Source organism: Rhamphochromis longiceps, linkage group LG7, assembly GCF_057381845.1.
Source record: "Rhamphochromis longiceps isolate RC_006_pf linkage group LG7, R_longiceps_female_GT1.1, whole genome shotgun sequence".
NCBI classification, from domain to species: Eukaryota; Metazoa; Chordata; class Actinopteri; order Cichliformes; family Cichlidae; genus Rhamphochromis; species Rhamphochromis longiceps.
The window spans coordinates 4,969,951-4,991,514 of NC_140563.1; the positions used below are offsets into that span (position 1 = coordinate 4,969,951).

Sequence of the window (21,564 nt, forward strand, 5' to 3'; positions counted from 1 at the left end):
TGGTGTGCTTTCCAGTTGATCAATTACTGAATGGTGGAAACCTGAGAGGGGTCACAGATTGTTTTGGGATCAATATGTTCCCAGAGCATTCATTATGATTGTGTAACATTTCATTCAGGCAGCTTATCTGGCATCTCCTGTCTTCTCCTGTCTTATTTCCCCTAGTTGAAAGGAAATTTACGTCAATAAGCATTAGGTTTAAAAATGCAAAAAACATAAATCCCTTTCAGAAATGTTGCCTTAATCTCCCTTTGGCAAGCGTCTGCATAACTGACATTTAAGGTAGAAAAATCAACCTCCCCTCAGACAGGCAGCTTCATAATTATTCTCAAATTCACCCTGTTCATCCCATTTATGGATTCTTTTCATCTCGCAATCCATTTCTCCCTCCTTTACCCACCCACATTACCCCTCACTGGATTTGCACCAGTGCTACACTCTGCGTAGTGTGTACGTCTGGTGTGAGGCTGAAAATAAGTCCTCAGTCAGATATGAGGTCACCACGGGAATTATTAGTAGCATAAATCAGAGGTTCAGTAGAAGGGAGGTGTAAAAGCATAAGGTGGGCGGAGAGGGAGGTGTGAACTGGGATTATTTTTTTAAATTTGGGAGACGGGAGTAATGCCAATTAAAGTCAAGAATGAGGAGGCAGAGACAGGACAAAAAAATAAAGGATGGACAAAAAGAAGCATACGTTTTTACTCATTATTTAATCCATTACTTTATTTTGGGTGGGTTTCATTTTTGACATCTTCGGCTTTTATTTAACAGTAAAGTACAGAGAGTGGATGGGAAAGCAGTGAGTGAGTGGGAGGAATGGCTGGGAAAGGCTAGTGCATGTGGTGGCCTTTGGTCATTCACAAAACCAGGTGAGCAACTTTTTACTGGTTTTTAGGAGGCAAGTGTGACATCTTCAAATGAGTAATTCTGTCAAACCAGTGGCCCATTTCGAAAAATAGTTTTCTTGCATGCTTGCTTTCACTGCTCTGTGAAGAGCTCGAGATCCAAGATGGCACATCGTGACCCCTGACCTTTGAACTTTCTCTGGGCTCAGTTTGTTCACAAATCACACATTGTGCCACTGTGGGGTTTTTTTGTAACAGAAAAGACAAGCGTCCTTTTAGACACCAGGCACTTTGTTGCTGCAAACTGTGCAGACGCAATGAACAAGAATGCCCGTCATCCCCAATTATAATATAAACATTGTCACATTAATAAAGGCAACTTAACAGCAACACTTAAAAATCCTGACAAGCATATCCTATTCTTATCTCTAACACCTTCACACTGATGCTTTTTTCCCCACATAAGCAGATCCCACAGCAATCGTTCACATAACGTCATAATGCATGCAGGCACATGCATGCAACACCACCCACCTGCATGCATGCACTGCAAATACAGACAAATATTATGTATACAACGCTGCTGCTAGCTCCACTGACCCCAATATTACAACCACCCAAACAAAAGCGGACGCCATTGGCTGAGTCCTACAGGAGAATATTCTCTGCCACTGTTGTCGTGGAAACAGCAGAAAAGCGGGGACAAAAATGGAAGAGGTGTGATTCCTCTTTTTCTTCCTCTGTTGAAGAAACACAACGAGAACGAGCCGAGATTGATAACGAGGAGGGAGCTGCTGACAGGGGGTCCTTCAGTATTAACAAAATCCCGGCTTTTCAGTAATCAGAGAGTGTGTGTTTGTGTTCGTGTGTGTGAGGCATCAAACGCGGTCGTGTGTATGCACTTTGTATGCACGGGTGTGTCCACCCAAAGCATGCGCTCAGTACACTTCTGTGACAAATTGTAGAGGTTGTGTGCTTTCAGGCAATCCTAGGCATCCGTGAATGACTCATGAAAAAAGCACTAATCTCCCAGCGGAGGGAAGAGGAGAAGAATGGGGATGCAGAGAGAAGAGCCGAGATTTGCAAGAGCAGCATGCCTCCGCTGCCTCGTTTCAAATCCTGACTGAGGCAGATTACACTCCCCATTCTGCACTGACATATTTGGGACAGATTCATAAGCCTCGGCGGGCGGATATGTGTGTGTGTAATATCATCCCTTAAAAAGCTGCAGCCACCACAATCAAGATGTTATTAACTCAACGACTATTAACAGTCTTGGTGGGGCTCAATTATAAATCTCAGTGTGCTTAGTGGACACTACGACAGGGTAATAACTGTGATAAATAAGGCCAGAGGATTGAAAGTTGAGCTTCACCGTTACTGCAGAGATGCTGGGTAAGGGGAAGAGTGCAGGGGAGTTTACTTCCCCTCTCCCTCCTGGGCTCACACATACCTGCAAACCTTACACCACGAAGTCAGAACACTAGTATAGTGTTAAGAAATGGGGAACTGACTAAGGGCTACATTGTTGTCCTGTTGTTCTCATGAGTGACATCTGCTGATCAAACTGTGCAACGACAACAGTGCACCTGTTCGGGCTACAATAAATAGCAGTGCATACACACACACACACACAAAGGAAAACAGGCTTTGAGATATACAAAGTCTGCTCTTTCCCCTTTTCTTTTGCACCACCACCAACACCACACATGTCTTACCGGTGAGAAGGGAGACTTTGTGGAAGGTGCCCTCCAACTTTCCCATGAGAATGTGCACAAAACCATCTTTGGACAGATGCCCTGCTTCTTTGGAACTCTGGTCATAAACCACCACTTCCTGCTTCCTGCCCAGCTCAACCTGCACAGAAGATAAACAACAAGGAAGAGAAGAGAATTGATTATACAACAAAAATATCTTGTGTCAAAGCCAGCAAGGAAGTACGAGTTAGAAAAAACTGGAATTTCTATCTAATTGGCTTCTTGGGTAATTTGGGACTTGGGACAACCCCAGCATTTGAATCTATGACATGTATTCAAACTTGTGGGTGGGGTTTGAGGAATATTTTCTTTCGCCTGAGTAAACCCAGGCATTGTAAGAGGGCATTCTGATGACGCAGTGATGGTAAATGAGCTGCGGCAGGGACCAAACCTGTTTCCTCAAACACCTGACCTCTGTGCTGCTTTCACATTTTCCAGGAAGAAGCAACAAAAATAAAAAAGAAATAAAAAGGAACTCACAAACACACTACTGGGTGTTTTGACAATAAACTTTTACTGGTGCCTGTGACTTCAACAGTAAACAGCAAGCACTGCGCGTGCTTATAGTTATAAGATAATGCACAGGACTATGAATATTGCATTAGGGTAGGGTATTGCACTGTTCAGTCATAATGTTTTGTTTTGGACAAATATGAGAAGGATGATTGCAGTAATAGAGGATAAAATCATGAAAGCTGGCTGCATAGCGAAGGGCGTGGACATCCAGTGGCTTCATAGTGATGCTGTTTATGTCAGATTGGGAGAAAGATGAGAGGATGTGAGCATGCGCTGATGCGACAAAGTATTTCTTTGCGTGTGTGTGTTTGCATGAGGGAGCATGTGCATGAGGCTGCACACAAACTAGCCAGACTGTGTTCATTCTCCATGTTGTCAGGCAGGCTTTGGTCACATGACCATCAGGCAGCGCCTACTGCAGCTATGAATCACTACCTCACTGAACCGCCACTGGACAGGAGACGGGAGAGGGAGCGGGAAGGAGGGCCAGCTACAGGGAGAAAAGGATGGAGGGGGATTGGGGTGAGGTGTGGGGGTAACTACACATTGGGTCAGTGAACAATAGAGACAAAAATTGAGAAAAAGAAAAAGGGGACAAAAAAGGAATTTAGGAGATGAAACAGAAGACGGAGAGCGGCGACAATGAAACGAGACGGGTCGTGAATTCTTTGTGTACCTCAGTAAACAACAAAAGCACATCATCCTCATGTGCAAAGTGTCGCTGAATATCTGCTAGCTTCCACTTCCTCAATGTCTCTTTGCTCTCTGTGCACATGAAGGCACAATGGCGATGACAACTCATGATATACACAGCTCCACAGTGCACCTGGAGCGCGTTTGCTAATGTTTCTGCTTACAGAGCAGCTGTAGCAGAGTGGCTTGGAAGACTGCCAGGCAGGTGATTTAGACAGGACAAGGTCAGTCTCTGAAGCATGCTAAAATCTCACTCTGGCTTAATAAAGGCTGACTTAGCTAAGCCTGCCTGCATCCAACACCAATACTGACCTAAAAGAATGAAAACCTGGGGTCTCATTTATAAAACAGACTACCCATTATAAGCTCTCAAATGACTTATGACAGGGAACCATTTAGAAGTGGTTATTTACAGCAAAGCCTACACTTGATGTGCGTGAACATCAATATCTGCAAAAAAAAAAAACCCCAACAACATACATGATGTGATATTCTATAAATAGTTCATCCAATGTGAAGGAAGTAACCAGACCTATATTATGGGATTGCAAAAAGACACTGACAATTAGTGCTGGTTAACATCTTATAGCGACAAGCAGCCTACTGTTAACAGCTTCATAAATAATCTGCAACACAGACCATCAGAAAATTGCAAACACCCTGGTTTCTTTTTATTCTATTTATTAGCATTGCGATATTTAGACTTCCTATCTATATCACCTAAAGTGGTTGCAATAAACAACTGTTGCTAAAATACACTGCAAAAATAATAAGATCATGGTTTGTGTGCAATGGAGCTATGAGGCCATCTGGCCCAGTATACACTCACGTACAAAATATCAACCAGATTAAGATCAAAAAAAGAAAGAGCCTGGAGGTGATTAGCATTAATTTAACCGTAATTAAAGTGCACCATTTCTATGATTTCCTGTTTTAGCATTAAACTGCCCACAATGCACAATTTGTTATTTGCCCTGCGTCTCTTTGTCTTTGTTTTAAATTCCCTGCATCCTTCATCCTAACTAACCCTGGATATTTTGGCTAATAATCCTAATGGGATCAGATCTAATTTGGGAGTCTGATCTCAGTGCCTGAGGATTACAGGCCTTTAACTGTACAAACGTGCGTTAACACAAATATAAACACACCGCTCAATGCACACTTTGGTGTTGTTTATCAGCTGCGCAGTCTAAAAGGTTTACTTTCTAATGTGAAAACATGGAATGAATCTCATAAAGGAAATACTGTCGCTCTCTGTGAAACTACTGTGTTCATACATTACATAGAAAACATCATAATTAAATACTTTTCTCAAACAACCACAGACACTGCAGTTGCATTTTTTAACATTTTATTTTCACAGGTTTGGTGGTACTACCACAATATAGAAAAAAATCTATAAATTTGCTGCAAATGATAAAATTAAGTGACAGTTAAATGCCATTTTGATGACTATTTTTTGATAAATTAGATCTCACCTTATTCCCTTATAAGACGAAAAGGAATGTCGAGATTTGTTAGAAAGTATAAATGGCATAACAGATAGAAGAATATTACACCAGATGCTAAAAACTACCCATCTGGCTAAGCATGTGAAACACATGGAGGTTGCTGCAGTGCTGGAGGTCAACGACCCAGGGCTGGGACTTGCTGTCAGACTGCAGCAGTAGTACAGATCCCTCATCCCTCTGCAGTGCTACAGCATCACTACTATTACAGTACTGGCCCAGGCTCTCTGACGCATGCACACTGCAGGTAAACAAGGAATGCCACTAGCAGAGAGGAAAAACAAGGGATGAAGGAACAGAAGAGGAAGCCAGGGAAAGGAATGCCAAGAAGGGGGATCAGACGGAAACTTGAGGGAGGATTAGATATAAAGCAAGAGAGAGATGGAGGGACAGAAGGTAGCACTAGCACACCAAATGCTACAATCCTGCTGCACCCAGGTCTCTCTAAAGGAGCTGGAGACCGGCGTCACAGCAGAGAATAAACAACAAACATGAGAGGCAAGATGCATAAAAGATGAAATTCTATTAAATGAGATACACAGAGCTAGAAAAAGGATAACATTTGACCCTGAAAGAGAAAAAAAATGAAGGGATTGGGCAAGAGAGTCAGAAGTCCCTGTACACTTCTAACTGACCCTGTTATAAAATATGTAAGGAGTGGAAGAAAAACGAGGTTGGAGACAAGGCTGCAAGTTAGGGCATGGACTTTGTGTCAATGCTCCTCTGAAGGAACAGTTTGTATGTATACACACACACACACACACACACACACATAATGAAAGATAACTGATGGGTAGCTTGGCAACAGAAGATATCTATGAAATAAGGGAAACGCTGTCCTGCTTTACGGTAACAGTTTGTGCAAAAAAGTGACATACAACTTCCCTCTGACCCCTGTCTTGCTGCTGACCAGTGACAAGGTCAGTGCTGAGTGGGAGTATGTGTGTGTGTACTGGTCTGTGACACAAATCTAAAAATGGACCCACATTCCTGAAGCACAGTCTGGGTCCCCTCACGGTGTCCACTCTGGGAGGACCCACACAAAACAAGAGGAGTGCGGTACGAGCCATCTTCAGTTAACAGTAAATTCTTCAGTAACGAGGAGCTGAAGAGATACAGGAAATGGCAATTACGAAATCTCTCTTTAAAAAGACAGCACAGTGAGCAGGAGTCAGAGTTTGTCATACTGATTCACCAGAAAAAAATTAAGTACGTACCACCCATACGCCTATCATTTCAGTTGGTTTCTGGGTACATTTCTAACATTATTTCTATGCCGATGTGGCACCAACTGGACCAAACTTTCAACAGTATACACGGTATATTGCATGTACTCTAGTGTCTCCTTTTAAGTATTCAATAAGTCTGTTTAAGACCCCGGCTCACAGGTGCAAACTACACCTCTCGCGACTGTCAAGCTACCACCCTGGGGATGATGATGTCATTGACTGAAACTGGCAGCTGCCACCTCCATGTATGCTTCAGTAGGTGTGATATGTGTGTGTGAGACACTAACAACTGTGCTCATAAGATGTGGAAAGAGGTATATAATATGGTTCAACCTGGGTTCATAGATAATTTAGATTCTAGCCTTAGTATGGGGAATAACTGTGAAACATCCTTTAAAGTAAAACTTTACACCTGAATGAAAGTGAATCTGACTGGGATGTGGGTATGTGGCATGGTGGTGAAAGCTCCTGACGGCTCTGTGCATGTGCAGTGTGAGGTCATCCCTGATGATTTCTGAGATGTGGTCACCTGATCTGGTGTGGTCACACCTACATGTTGGTGAATATCAGGGATCCTTTAGCACACAGACACACATAAGGCCCTGTTCAGGGTACACATTTATATACAAGTGAATTTTTATACTTTTACATAAAAGTTTGTCTGTCTCAGTACACAGACTTCATTTTTGTCTGTAAAGAAAGCATTCATTCTCTTTATGTGGTAACACCTCATCATCCTCCCAATTCTTTATATAATGAAGTCATGTTTTGTATCCCAAAATCCTCTCACATGAACTCACACTAGAGTAAAGAAATATACATATATTATATTTTCTGTAATTGTTAGTTTTACTTTGTGATTAGATCTGAAACTATATACAGATTATGACATGTGTGTCTATGTTAAACAGTGGGATCTTAAAAGCAAACAATGACTCAGTGCATGACCTCATCAAAGCAAACATATGACATTATCCATCTCTGTAGAAACACCACTGCTGGCTTTAGCATTTCTGTTTAAATTCAGATAAATGTGAATGAAACACACGGAAATTTCCCATTTTTCCCATCTGGGTCACCTGGGAAATAACCAACACAGAAATTCATCATCTATGTTCTCAGAGTCCACTCTTGCAATCATGGGAGATGACACATGAAACACGTGTGATGTCCTTGATGGTAAAACACAGTCTGTGTCAGACACTAGATGACAAACACTTTTTGATCATAACAAAGTAAATAACTATTTCCTCTTTAGATGCACATTTGATTTATTCATGAAAGTGTAACTTTTTTCATGCAACACTGAATTAAGCATGAATTAAAGTAAACATGCTGTAAGAGAAAAATGGGAAAGTCACCATTTTAATAAGAAAATCCTATAAGAGAAATACAAAAAGATGAATTCTTGCAACTGTAGCTAATGAGATTTATTTTTTAAATTGTCTTTCCATATGGGGTTCCCTATCATGCATCATTACAGCCGCCTCCTAACCCTTGACATGGAGGATAAACACAACATATGGTGTGTCATCAGTGGAATTGATGGAGATCTTCTACATTGCATAAATCCATTAGTCACATGTTATCTCTCTCTGTTTGGCAGGACACTCAGCCGATATCACCAATTAAGATCACAGACAAGATTACAGCCTTTCTTGGCTTTATTGCTGCATGCCCATTATACCAAACAAAAAGAATCAGCCTATTGTTCATTATCATGTCTAAAATGTTGGTATCACAACAGCTGGAGAATATTTTCAGGTGTAAAATGAATGTTTCCATAAAGGCATCACATTGGTACGGCTGCAGCTAACAATTATTCAGTTATTTATTGTTTTTTGATTATACAGTGAAATTGGAGAAATATGTTTAAATCTGTTTGCATAATTTCTTCAAATTGCCTGTTTAGTCTGACTAATAGTGCAGAAATCACAAAAGGAAATCAGCAGCATTTAGAAAGCTGAAAGTGACTGTTAAGGGTTTCACTTGTTGTCATTCGACTTCCCAAAACACTTTTTCCCCCTCTCTTGATCTTGATTAAATGTCTCAACCAATCAGTTAATACCCATTACAGAGTCCAGTACTGGGGAATGGCTCAATATATTTATCAATTTTCTTTTTTTGGTTATCTATTTGTGCTATATTGATTTCAGCATTATTCTATTTTGCAAGCAGAAATCCTAAATTTTACAAGTTCACCCCGTCACATCTGTCTTAAACTTGATGCACTACATCTTGGTCAGTGTGCTGATACAGCTGGTTTCTTCACTTTACATCAAAAATGCAAAAATCAGCTAAATTTTCATCTGGAAACCTACTTGTGGTTATAAATATTTAAGTTCTGCCACATTAACAGATTTGACAGCTCATAAGTGCAACGTATCTATATGCAGGCATGCTATTTCGTTTAACAAAAGCGTGGGGTCCATGTCTATATAGAAGAGGAAGGGTGCTTCCCCAGGCTGGTTACTGGTAGTGAAAACCTCTGGTCCATCTGTCAGGCCTGCCTGGCCGGCTGTCCCTGTCACAGCAGCAGGGATTAGCCAGGCTTAAGCCAAGAAACCAGCCGCCTGCCCTCTAGCCTGTCGGAAAAGGCATGAGGAAGCCCCATTTCCGACTAAGCCTGTGCTCTCCCAGCAGAGGTCGTCCATCATCTAGCCTACTGTGTCCAGTTCTCTACACCTACATTAATAGAGAGCATTAATAAAAGGAGCTATGAAGGGATGGAACGTGAAAGGCAGAAGAAAGAGGACACCATTTTGTTTGCTGCTGTTCTGTTCATTCAGCTCAGTTAACTGAAGCATTGGGAGCTTCGATGAAAGAGGGTGAGTGCAGCGCCTTGGGGGACGCAGGCTATTAGTTCTCAATGGGATGCGAGGCGAGAGGCAGCTGGGGAGGAGGCGGAGGCAACAGCCCATCCATGAATACTGTCAATGCTGCTCTCCTGCTTCCTGCATTCACTTCCCATACAAAGAGCCACAATGGTGTCCTTTAGCGTTTTGGCTGGCTGAGACAGCTCCTGGAGATGCTCAGAGCCATGTGGGGGGTACAGACGATGGTGTGTGTGTGTGTGTGTGTGTATGGGGGGGTCAGTCGGGAGCTGGCTTAAACACCACACAGCCAATCTGCACGTGCCCAGCCCGCGGCCTGCCAGTGGCCACACAAAAGGGATGATGTCATGCTTAGCCAATAACAAAAGAGTCTGGGTCCGTCAGGCCCTCCTCTCTAACCCGGCTAGTTCCAGCTTTATCCAGCCTAGCATTAATCGCAAGCCTTATCCTCTTTACTGGGGGTGGGGAATGGATAATAACAAAGCAGGCATGGGACAACACTAGACAGTGAGAGGAGAACTGGAATAAACTAATAAGAATCGAGGTGGTTGCGAGCAGCTGCAGGCTATGGTTGCAAAACAGACAGACAGAGCTGTCACGAGAATGAAAGTGAGCGAAATCAGGAGGAAGCATGGCTCTGTGGGGTGCCACAGTGTGAGATCTGCCAAGCACAGAGCCCCACACAGAGATGAACCCAGAGACGGAGCACAGAAACACGCTCTAGCGCGCTGCACTCAGGGCAAGTAATGAAACTGAAACTCTGACAGTGATCCAAAGCCTCAAATAAACATTTCTCCAGCAGCAGCTAATTTAAATCCATCGCTTTCTCTTTGTTGTCTACATCTCTAGTGTTCAAAAGATTTTATTTTTGGGTGTGTAAGATCTCGGCTAAAATAAAACCATTATCGGAACAAAACTGGATCTTTTGGTCGGAATAATACAAGTATTCAGATACAGAATCTTCTGGCTGATAATGGTTCATGTTAGGTGAAAAGGAAGGCATGTGGGGTCGACTCGCATTAAAGCATTAGAGCCAGGGAAAAACAGCAGGTATATAGGGACTCGGTTAAATATCCCAGGTGCTATTAGTGGAACTGAAGTTCATTTTACCATGTAGACGCTGTCTGTCATCTACAAATGTTAGTGTAACCCAGCAGGAGTAAACAGAGCAATAAAGTAATAAAGTCTAAATATTTGCCTTTTTTTTGGGAAGTGATGTTTTTAGTTATGAAAGATGTACCAAGCAGGTAAATACATGTCAGCCAGTTTGGGGCTGACACACAATGGCATAAAATGGAAGCTGGTCATAAATCACTCTTATAAATAGGCTCAACAGAATAAGATGAGTGGCAGGCCAGACAACCAGACCGCCTCCTGGCAACCAGGAAGTAGAACAACAAAAAAGAAGTGTGAACTGCCATTCTGAGTCACGCCTAAAAAAAAAAATTTCACTCACCTGGCAAGTGTCATGGGTTGCTGTGAATCATTGTTTTATTGCACTGGGTGTAACTAAAAAGTTGAATATCTAAAAATAACATTTGAAGCCAGGAGGCAGAAAATCATCTCCCATGTCCTCTACAGCTTTTTTGCTTTCTGTATTCAGTCAAGTAAAACTGTTAGCTGATGAATGCATGCGCAAACATGACAGCACAAAAAGCACATACCGCACACAAAACACACTGATGTCAACCCTCCTCCTCTCCCCTTGCTCCCCCCTCAGAGATCCTTCAGTTTCACACAGAGACTAAAAATACAGGAGTCAGCATGCCGCGGCTGGACAAGCCATGGAAAGAAGGCTGTCATATTCAGAGGAGAAGTCATGGAAACCAGAAGGATCCGATTTCAGGGCCACTGATAAGCAACAAACATACAGTATGCGTGCCTGCCCACCAAATATAGCATCCACTGATGTGCTTGGCTAACACAGAGGAGGCTAGTTTGGAACTACAGTGAAACGCAGGTCAGACTGTTGGTAATAATCTCATACAGCTGGCGTAAAGTCAGCATCTTGCATGACGGCACTTCAACGGTGTGACAGCGTGCTGACAAGGGAACCTGAATCTGAGACCCCAGGCTCAAAGAAAGTCCTCCTATATCAACCCACTGCACCTACTGCATAATGAAAACATGCTACAAGCAGAGCTGCTATACTACTAAACTCTAAATGTGAGCAGACGAACAAACAAAAATTTGTAAATCACCAAGGTGTGCTTGGGACAAGTCAATCAGTTGTTTAAAGGAGTTATTTCAGTCTGTGGGTTGAGGGAATTTATGAAGCACAGAAAGCACTAAATATAAAAACGCGAACCATTTTTTGAAACACTCAAATTTTTATTTTGATCAAGTTCAATAAGAATATGAATACCACTCATGTTCTTCAATACGAGATCAATATGAGTTTCGTAATTGTAAAACTACCAGTATCTTAAATTTGGCTTGGCACAAAGACTGCACACAGGGGAAACGGCTAGTTTGGCTCCGAGCAAAAGTGACAAACTCCACTTACTGGCACCTCTAAATCTCAGCAGTTAGCATGCTTTGTCTTATTTATTTGTGAGAAGTGTAAAAACATACAAATGACCATTTTAAGAGGTTTTAAGAGTAGATTATGAAGCAGGTAGGAATCAAGTGTCTCACCGTTATCAGCAAGGTAGGAGCTTGGCATAATGTCAGCTTGGCACTTAAGTGAATGGCTCTCTAATCACATTCTACCACCCAAAAAGCATCAGCTGTCAGGTAGCCTTAATTGAGCTTTAACTCACCTTCACTTTGCCATTGGGTTGAAGCAACTCAGTGACAGACACTTTGTCCTGCTGCAGCCGCCTCTTCACCAGCTTTGAGCAGCAAACGTTGACCGCGCCTTGTACGTGTGACGCATTGTACTCAGAAAACGTCCTGCTGTCAATCACCAGCAAGCGGCCTGTCCCTCTCTGGATGAGGCTCGCCAGGCGCTTGATGTCCATGGCGCTCTTCTTGTTGGGCCCTTTCTCCCCTGCCATGATGTAAGACGGGCTGAGTGGTAAGCTAGGGTCAAAGACGTGGGGGTGAGGGGTAGTGGGGTATGAAGAATGAGGGGTAGATGAGAGAGGTGGAGGAAGGAGGAGATAAGGGTCAGTGGAGAAGGGCTACCACTGGAGCAGACGCTGGGAGATCCATGGTGCCTAAAAGAAGAAGCGACAAAAAAAAAAAAAAAGGAAAGAGAATTAAGTAAGCAAAGCATTCATGGAGAAATGTAAGAACGCGACAAACATGTGATCATAAAGGGCACATGTTGGTCTAAGCTTCACTCAATCACTCCATGGCAACAAATAAAGCCCTTCAAACTCAACTGCTGCAAAGTCACAACAACGGATCCATTTCACACACATTTCCAATCCTGACTCTAGCACAAGAATTCACACGTACTTTTGATCTTTTGCATTATCTTTTATTAGCAGATATTTAGCACCTGGCATTTTAAAATAACCACAGTGCTATAAAGATGAATACAAAAGTTATTTAAAGACTTAAAAGCTGACCGGATCATCCAACGAGATTTAGCAGTCCTGGGATCTGAAGGAATATCACACATCCGAAGACAAAGACTTAAATTCGACAAGTGTGAGTGCCTGTGTAACTGTGTGAAGGCTGGTGGTTGTTGACCGAGGGTCTCTTGTGCAGTAGCTCGTGAAACAGGAAACTGAGAGCGTGCGATAAATTAAGCCAGGGGAATTCAAAGAGCAGGTCTGGACACAGGCAGAAGGCCTGTGTGACATCCTGTGCGTGTGTTTGTATGTGTGTTTCAAATTAACCATCCACAAACTTGATGAACTGCCTCCGTCTATCCGTCACTTCTAATCACTCTGATCTCCTCCGTGCTCACATTCACCACAGCCCTTTTACCTTTAACATGGGACACACACACACACACACGATCAGTCGTTTATTGGGGTTGTGAGAAACAGCATGTGTGCGCGTGCTAGACTGCACATTACAAAACCACTGTGCCATTTAATTAAGTCAACATGCAAATGAAAAAAAACCCAGCGTAGTTTGAGGTCCATTTCATTGGTCAACCAGGTGTCATGCGACAAGTAAAAGGTCAGAATGTGAATGCAGCCATGTTGTTTTATTCATCTACAGGCACGTGGTGTCATTAAAAATGAATGGGCCTCTTCTCGCTTACCCCAAAGCGTAAATGGAGGTTTAAACCTCAGCTGAAAAGGAAGAGTGTGAGTGACAGAGGTGCAGTAGCCAAAACAAAAACGATGATAAGGCTATGTTCCTCTTGAGAGGATGGGCAGAAAAGAAAAAACAGTTAACAACACTGGTGAGAAAGTGAGAGAGGGGGTTAAACTGGGGAGGAAATGTATCTAATCACTTGTGTCCTGCAACTTTTCACCTGTGGTCTGGCAGCGCCACAGAGGGAGGGAGTAGAGCGAGAAAGGAGAGCTGTGTGGAGGTAACGAAGGATGTTATTCAGCCAGGATCTCTCCAGCCTAGCAACTTAGCCAGCTCAAGGTGAGGGAGAGGGGATGATTGTGGAGCAGGGAAGAAACAGATGAAGAAGAATGTGGGTGAAAAATCAAATCTCACATGCAGACGACCACATCAAACATATGACATGGAGGTTGAGTAGTGCTTCACTACAGCCTACAGCTCGTCTCCTATTGACTTGTAGTCTGCTGGATGAACTGAACATGCAGCCGATGTACACATGCTTTCGCTGCCTGGCAACACGCCTGATGCAAGAGGAGCAGCACAAGAACATGAAAGAGAGTCTAGAGAGACAGTAGCAACTGCTTGCACTGTTAAACAACAAACTGCTGCTGAATCAGAACGTAGATACCGGCAAGCATTGACATAGATAAAAATTTAGATAGTCAATGAAGGTTGAAGGCAAAACGCCCACTGGCTTGCACAACATATAAAACAGCACAAACAAATGAGCACAGTCCACCTAAGCTTAGCTGATCTTTTCTTTAACTGAAAAAGTGAATCCCAGTTTATGTGTAACTAGCATGCTGACATAACTTCACATTATAAGCATCCGGATATGCTTATAATATCCGGATGCTTATAATGTGCTTTCTACTCTGCAGAAAGCTTTGCTGCAATACCAGTTTGCCCCTGTACAAAAAACATCCGCTGCCACATTACAACCTGCCCCATCACCTGTTATACCGTACCTTATCTGGCAGGAAGCCCTTCGGTCGTGCAGCTAACAACACAGCTTCGAGGGATGTGAATCTTTTGCTGTCTTTCTCTGTGTCCCTGCCGCTGCTGAGCACAGCATCTGATGCTGCATATGTCTAATGGCGACTGCTCTCCCACCCACCCAGTCTCACACTTTTTCCTCTCTGAATCTCTCCTTCCTTCTCTATCACTCTCTTTCTTGCTTTTGTGCAGTGAACAGAGATGGGGAGGGGATGAGTGTGCAGGTTTACATGTGTGGTAGTCAGAGACGGAGCGCTCTGCATCTTTATGTCGCTTGACAATTGTCCCATGGCAAACTCAAAAAAATCCCGCTTCTATGGACAGAAAGGGGGTTGGAATAAAAGGTTAATAAGAGAAAACAGCAAGAATATTGACAATAAAATATGAGAAAGGCAGAGAAATTAAAAGAAGCAACACAGCCATCCACGTGATTACTCAGCATAACAAACATCGCCCATCTCCTCATGCAGAAAAAATGCCCCTCCACATCACATCCAAGCAGGGAAAAAAAGGAAGAATCATTAAATAAATAAATAAATAAAATAAGCTCCTCACACTTAAGGAAGCAGCACTAGGCTGTGATGCTCCGACTGAACAGAAGAAAACAAGCAAAGAGAAGAGAAAGCAGAGAGACAGACACACTGTGTACAGGCCTGGAGCAGATTTGGTTGCCATGGAAACAGCCCAGGCTGGGGTGATAAGGGGGCACGAGAAGGGTGATTGTGATGGGATGCTCACTGATGCTGATACAAGATAAAGCTAAAACAGACAGTGGAGCTCAAGATAGATTCTCCAAACCTGAGCTGTATGTGCACCTTTTATTTTACTCACTTAAAAGAAAATGACCACAAATTAGCCTAAAAGCCACCGACCAAAATTATTTTAATATATTTCTATCTGATGTTTCCTCTAATGTAGCCCAAAAATCTCACTGCTTTCCCAAAAGCAAGTTCACACAGTCAGAAGATCCACACAGACCAGGTTATGCAGATCCAAGGAGTCAAAACAAAATAATTACACCACGACAACTTGCAGAGAAACTAGTCTGACTGGTCAACTTTGAGGAAATTTTTACTCCAGGAGGGATTTTTTTTTTATAAACCCTACACATCCTTCAGATTTCTGGAAATATTAGCTGTAAATGAATGGTACCCAGAAATTTGACGCCCAGCTGTATCTCTTCACCAACCAGTCAACTTGCTGTTCACATGCAAATTTGGCGAGACACACGTAAGTAATGACTTTAAAGCAATTCAATAGGTAAGCACAAAGATGAGTGTAAACACTTCAGCATGCAGCCAAATATGATGTCAACTCAAATCATCTTTCTTTCTGAGTTATGCTGTTGGATGATGGCCAAAAAGGTGTTTTTTAAGGACATTATGATGTCACTGTTAAGGATGGCTATTGAGAACCGGTTCCAAATACTTCATGATCATATGCCTTTGAGCTCCACCTATCAATGCTGGTGTGGTTTTCTACATTGCAGAACAATGACGCTAAAGCAGTGGATCTTTTCGTAATTCCTCCCATTCAACCATTTGTTTATACTATGAAAACTTTAGATAATAACACACTGCGTTGACGATAAAAATCCTGCGCTGACCGACATTTCTCCACAAGGAAAATTGATTAGACGTCAACAAGGAAAATGATAAAGAATCAGGGCAATATGCAGAATTGATAATGATGAAAATCTTATCAACATCCCTCCCTAGTCACAGTGGAACTGACCTATTGGATATAACTTGTCATCGCGTCATCATTTTATGCTAGTAGGATTTTGTTGTGTTTTCTAATAATTAAGGTGCTTTGTGAGGTCACAGTGACGTCTGAAATCTAATGAACTTCCTCCAGACAAAGACAATTAACAGACTCCCAATCAAACATCAAACAAATCAAACATTTTCCCCTCTTGTCATGCAAAACACAGCAACACAAATCATTGACAGACTCTACTGAAACGGTTCAATAAAAGACTGATAACAAAAAAGGTTGGTGCATATTAACATCAAGCTGAGGAAGTAACTTTATCTCAATAAAATGGGCAACACACGCAGGTGTATTCACAGCCTTTCACCATGGGGTGAACATGAAGGGCCAGCTCCATGATGACATTATCAGACATCAGGGACAGAGGCAAACACAAAGAGAGTAACTGGAGGGCAACCAGTGGTGATGTAATACCATCCAGGTTATTCATTAACTCCCTGCATAACGTCACCTGCGGCCACAGCCTTGAGTAGGCTGATATGAAGCGAGCAAGGTTCGCACAATGACAGGCACGACTGGTTTGTTTAGACCACAAACAATTACATCACCAGTGCATCTTGTGCCCTTTAGTCTGTGCAGCAGGCACATGAACTCAAAGTTTGCATATATATGTGTATGTAAGCTGTCTGTCTGTCTCTCTCTCTCTGGAGTGTTTCACTTACACTTTAAAGGGTGACCACAACAAAGCACTGTTCAGCAGAAGTGGAAAAAAAGACGAACCGATACAGCATAGCATCGTATTATTTTTATCAAGCCACGGACACTAATTCAAGCAACATTACATCATATTTGCTCAACTGAAAAAGGCATTCAAGAATGGACACACTTGGCTTAGCTAATAGCTCAGTTACACTAGTAGTAGTACAAAAGCTGGACAACAACCTTGTATCTGCCAGAAACAAAACAAACCTGTGGTTGCCTTGTGATTGTACTGGATTCTTTTCACATTCTGGGACCAATTGCAACATGCTGCTTTTTTCAATGAACATAACATGAGTGGACTCGACTCAGCTGGCTGCCAAACAGATGTATTCTGGTTTTATTCATATAGAACAGGAAGGTAGCTAAACACAAATGTGAATTTCTGCTAAATGTGTTTTTTTGTCTGTGTAGACAGTAACAGATTGATAGCACACTGACGCTGTCTAATAGCAACAATTATGGCAGATTTTAGTGACAGTGTCTGTGCTTTCCTGCTTTATCTTATTGGATTAACTTTGTGGACATAATTTGCAGTGAAATCACAATCTATGCTATTGAAATATTTACCCTTTCAAAATGCCAAAAACTGCAATAATATCAGAATATCAAGTATTCTGATATTATTGTATCATGGGATGTCTGGTGATTGCCACTTCTAATGAGCAGGTACAGGATCACCTGTTTATAGTGGAGAATTTTAGTAGAAGTTCTTGCAATTGTGTTAAAAGGCAAAATATTAGCATATCATGCAAAATCACGACAGAATGAATAAAAGTATTGTCAGTTAAAGATTAATCTCTTGGTCTGTACAAAGGCCCAAAACAGTTAGCATTATAAGCAGTGTTGTTTTGTCTCACAGTCCAAAACCAAAAGATATCTAGTTGACTTTCACCGGTGAGAACCTCCGACTTGATTAAGAAAATACTTTATCATTAATTTTCTGTCAGGTAAATAAATGAAAGCATGACTGTTGTGAGTTCAGTGGCACTCACTGCTTTTAGCTATACAATAAACGTAGTAAACAATTAATTTATAGCTGTAATCAATTATTATTGTGGAATTTAAAAAGAAACAGTTATTGGCACACCTTAAATCATCAAATTTTTAACAATGCTTACAATTAATGGTTAATAGTTGATGATTGTCTAACCCTGAGTGTTTACCACGACTAATAACCAGTGTAACATGCTGTTGCAGCGGTTCTGTCATTTTAAAAAATCGATTTCTTGGTGCAGCTGGACAGCGCTATCATATTGTAAACAACACATCCAAGCATGAAGCCTTCCGGCGTCCTCTCATCAATACTCCCTCAGTGCACTGACTGCTGTAAAATGCAGGGTCATACATAGCTGGGACTACCCCCAGACTCAACTACAACAGCCACATGATAGGTAATGTAAATGTAAATAATATCGAGAATCTCTGATACAAAAATACATCGTCAAATAAATATAATGTGTACATATAGAAATGCTCTGAAAAATCAAATCATCAGAGATGGGGGCGCACATACACATACACACACAACACAAAAACAAAAAACAGACAAGACGTTGTGTATCGTTTACCAGCGTTCAAAATGATGGAGGCTGAGCGGTCGCAGCGCACTACAATAAACCGACCTACATTAGAAATAAGAATAGACTCCAGTGCGGACAGCAGGCACTGCTTTTAAAAAACGCCGGATACAGTCAGCATCAACTATTGTTATACCCCACACTTACAGAGAGGTTGTTTTGAGTGGGAAACCTGGCCTGGGTTTGTTATGACGCGTGGATATGTCCGCATGCGAAAATGAGCCCTCTCCATTGATCGGGAAGGCTGTGATGACTTTAACCAGCGCGAACATTAAACAGAAAATTCGGGAAGAAACCTAATACACCTACCTTACAATAGGAAACCGGCACAGCGATTTTTTTGCATCCCAATAAAACGATCGATAACTTGAGCATGGACGAGGTTTATTCCCATTATGAGACGGGCGCGCACTTAAAGAGGGGGGAGGAGTGCGAGCTGACGGGCTCGCCGCAGTAGCAGCGAGCTGGGCACGAGCACAGACAGCGAGCAGCCGATTCAAACAAACAAATGTCCTTTCTTGCTAATTGACAAACACACTCAAGCACTCACCTCGGGCTCCATGCGTCTGCGGGGTGTTATTCAACTGGCCTCCATGTGTGAGGGGACAGTGGCGGAGTCTTCATGGGGGCTGGCCGGTGTTTACTTGGCGGTGTTGCGGGGTGTACAGTAAAGACCTCAGCTGACAGAGGATGACAGCGCCAGGAGCAAACCAGGCATGAAAGCGCGCGGTGATAGGCTACAAACGGCCTCCTCAGCCGTTCAGCTGGCTCGTGGAGAGCAAGATTAGCTTTACTAGGCTAGGTGAAGGCTAAAACTGTTAGCTGTTATTGTGTGTGTGTGTGTGTGTGTGAGGAGGGGGGTGGTTAGGTACGGAAGGTGCACTTTAGCACTTTCATGAACTAAAGCGATGAGGTCATGGTTCAGGAGGGAGACGGGAAAAAAGGAAACTGTGAGGTTGACGTCACTTCCAACCAATCAGCGGCGACGGTTTAGGACTAGGGTGACGTCAGTGATCTGATCTGCGGATTAAAGGGACAGTCCGGCTTTTTTTTCTTTTTTTAAAGGAGACGCACTCACGTTGAGTGTGTGTGTTTTTTAAAACTGCCTTACACACAGAAAAAACAGGGATAATATGAATCTTTATTTATTTCCTTATTTTATTATATTCAAATAATTATTATGAAATACAAATCACATAACACCTTTTAAATGTCTCATTTTGTTTTATTTTTATGTGCTCCTTTCTGTTTCTGTTTCTCTTTTATGCCTTATTGAGCAATATTGTCTCGTTATGTTGTAGGTGTGTTTCAGCTATTCTGCCTCATTTACGCTATGTTGCTGCAGGTTATCCTTATATGTTTTGGCTTCTGCGAAATAATCATTTCCCCCGTTTTGGGATTAATAACGTGTATTCACTTAGACTACACTGCAGTCTGATCTTAGAATTTAAATGCAAAACAATTGCAAGTCATTTTCTTAAGCATTAATACAGTTTTGCAGGGAACCACTATATCTTTTTTTATTTGTAAGTTTTTATTCTATTTTACTTTTCTGAATTTCTTTCGGTTCGTTTCCTGAGGTTAGGCCTACGGTAAAAATGTAGAGCTTTAAAAAAAAAAATACAAAAAATTGAAACTAAATCCGAGACAAACGATATGAGCATGCAGCTCAGACTCGTGTCTGTGTTACTTCATAACAAGTAAAAGCCAAATTTTGTAAAAGTAGATTTTCTAAAACAGGCTCACCCAGTGTTAGCAGCCCTGGATGGTTGACTATTACTATTATTAATATTTCAAAATCTATTTCGTATTTGCTCTTCGTCATGGACCAAACGATTTAAGCTGAATTGCACTTGCAAACTACTGAGCTGCCCGTTTCTCTTTGTGAAAGATACAGGCTACGCTGAAGTGTCATTTGGATGCCACTGATTTAATTTTGATTATGTTTTTCAAGATAGTGTTTTAAAAATAATGTGCAAGAAACGAAAACTGATCGATCTACAGTATCGCATTCTCACTCAGCCCGGTTTCTGCAATGAATGGATGATTGGTGTTTGAATTCACCGCCAAGTAAATTCACTGAATTCATCGAATTCATCAGCTCTCTATTGTTAGATTAAAGCCTTTGTTTTGTTGCTTTGAACAATCTGTCAGCGAGCAGTTGCCTGCAGGGAGGTTTGGCAATGTGTGTCATTAGATCGCATATACTGACCCCTAGCGGTGAACGTGTGCGATTGCAGCCTGTCAGCATGAAACCAAAAAAGACTGGGGGTGGAAAAAAGACTGATCAGATGATCAGGGCAGAGTAACTCTAAAAAAACAACAACACAAATTCATGAAAATCTATCTTTATTTGGATGCAAAAAGTCACAACTTAAAGCGATACTGTAGCAGAGGAGAGGAATACTGATTGCTGGTTGGTTGTACGTCTGACTGTTTGGCTATTAAGTTATCCCCATTTTGATCTTCAGAAGAAGTCCAAGTAAGCACGGACAACAAACACTCAAAATAGAAGCTTTTCAATCAAGTAGACTGGAGATTATCAGAGGATTATGTCACATGCCTGACAATACACTGTAGCCTTTCTTGTCTGTCTCAACCAGGTGCTGCTGTAAAAGGTCATTTTGGCAGTTATATTCTCCCGGCTGATGTCTTATTTATAAAGCGGTCCGAGCCCACTCTGGTAAGTTCATCCTCTGATAACGTCCAGGGCCACTGATCTGAAGCGTCATGATAGTCAAGATAGAAGTTGTTTGACTTTTTGTAGAAAACTGTCTTCACTGTTTTAGCTGCCTTACACATAGCGATTATTTCTCGTGTTGTCAACTGAGAGTGGCCTCGAGTCACAGATAGAATAGAGTGGGGACTGTGTGAAAACTCAGTCTGAGGTAAAATTCTCCAAGAAAACGATAAAAACGTACACAGAAAGCAAAG

The 21,564-nt window shown here is 42.0% G+C and overlaps 1 protein-coding gene across 2 annotated transcripts in view; it reads right to left on the reverse strand.

Annotated features, from left to right (window-relative positions):
* The window catches only part of dusp8a (dual specificity phosphatase 8a), a 39,322-nt gene extending 19,802 nt beyond the window's left edge, over positions 1–19,520 (reverse strand). Inside the window, exons 1-3 of one of the 2 annotated variants that reach the window (XM_085411749.1) lie at positions 19,181–19,520; positions 12,145–12,543; positions 2,564–2,702 (exon numbers count right to left, since the gene is read on the reverse strand). In XM_085411749.1, coding sequence (XP_085267875.1) covers positions 2,564–2,702; positions 12,145–12,381 — 376 coding nt within the window. In that variant the 5' untranslated portion in view covers positions 12,382–12,543; positions 19,181–19,520. Of the gene's footprint in view, positions 1–2,563; positions 2,703–12,144; positions 12,544–18,939; positions 19,081–19,180 lie in introns of those variants that run through there. The other variant, XM_085411751.1, reaches the window with a different exon arrangement.
* Positions 19,521–21,564: the final 2,044 nt, after the last annotated feature.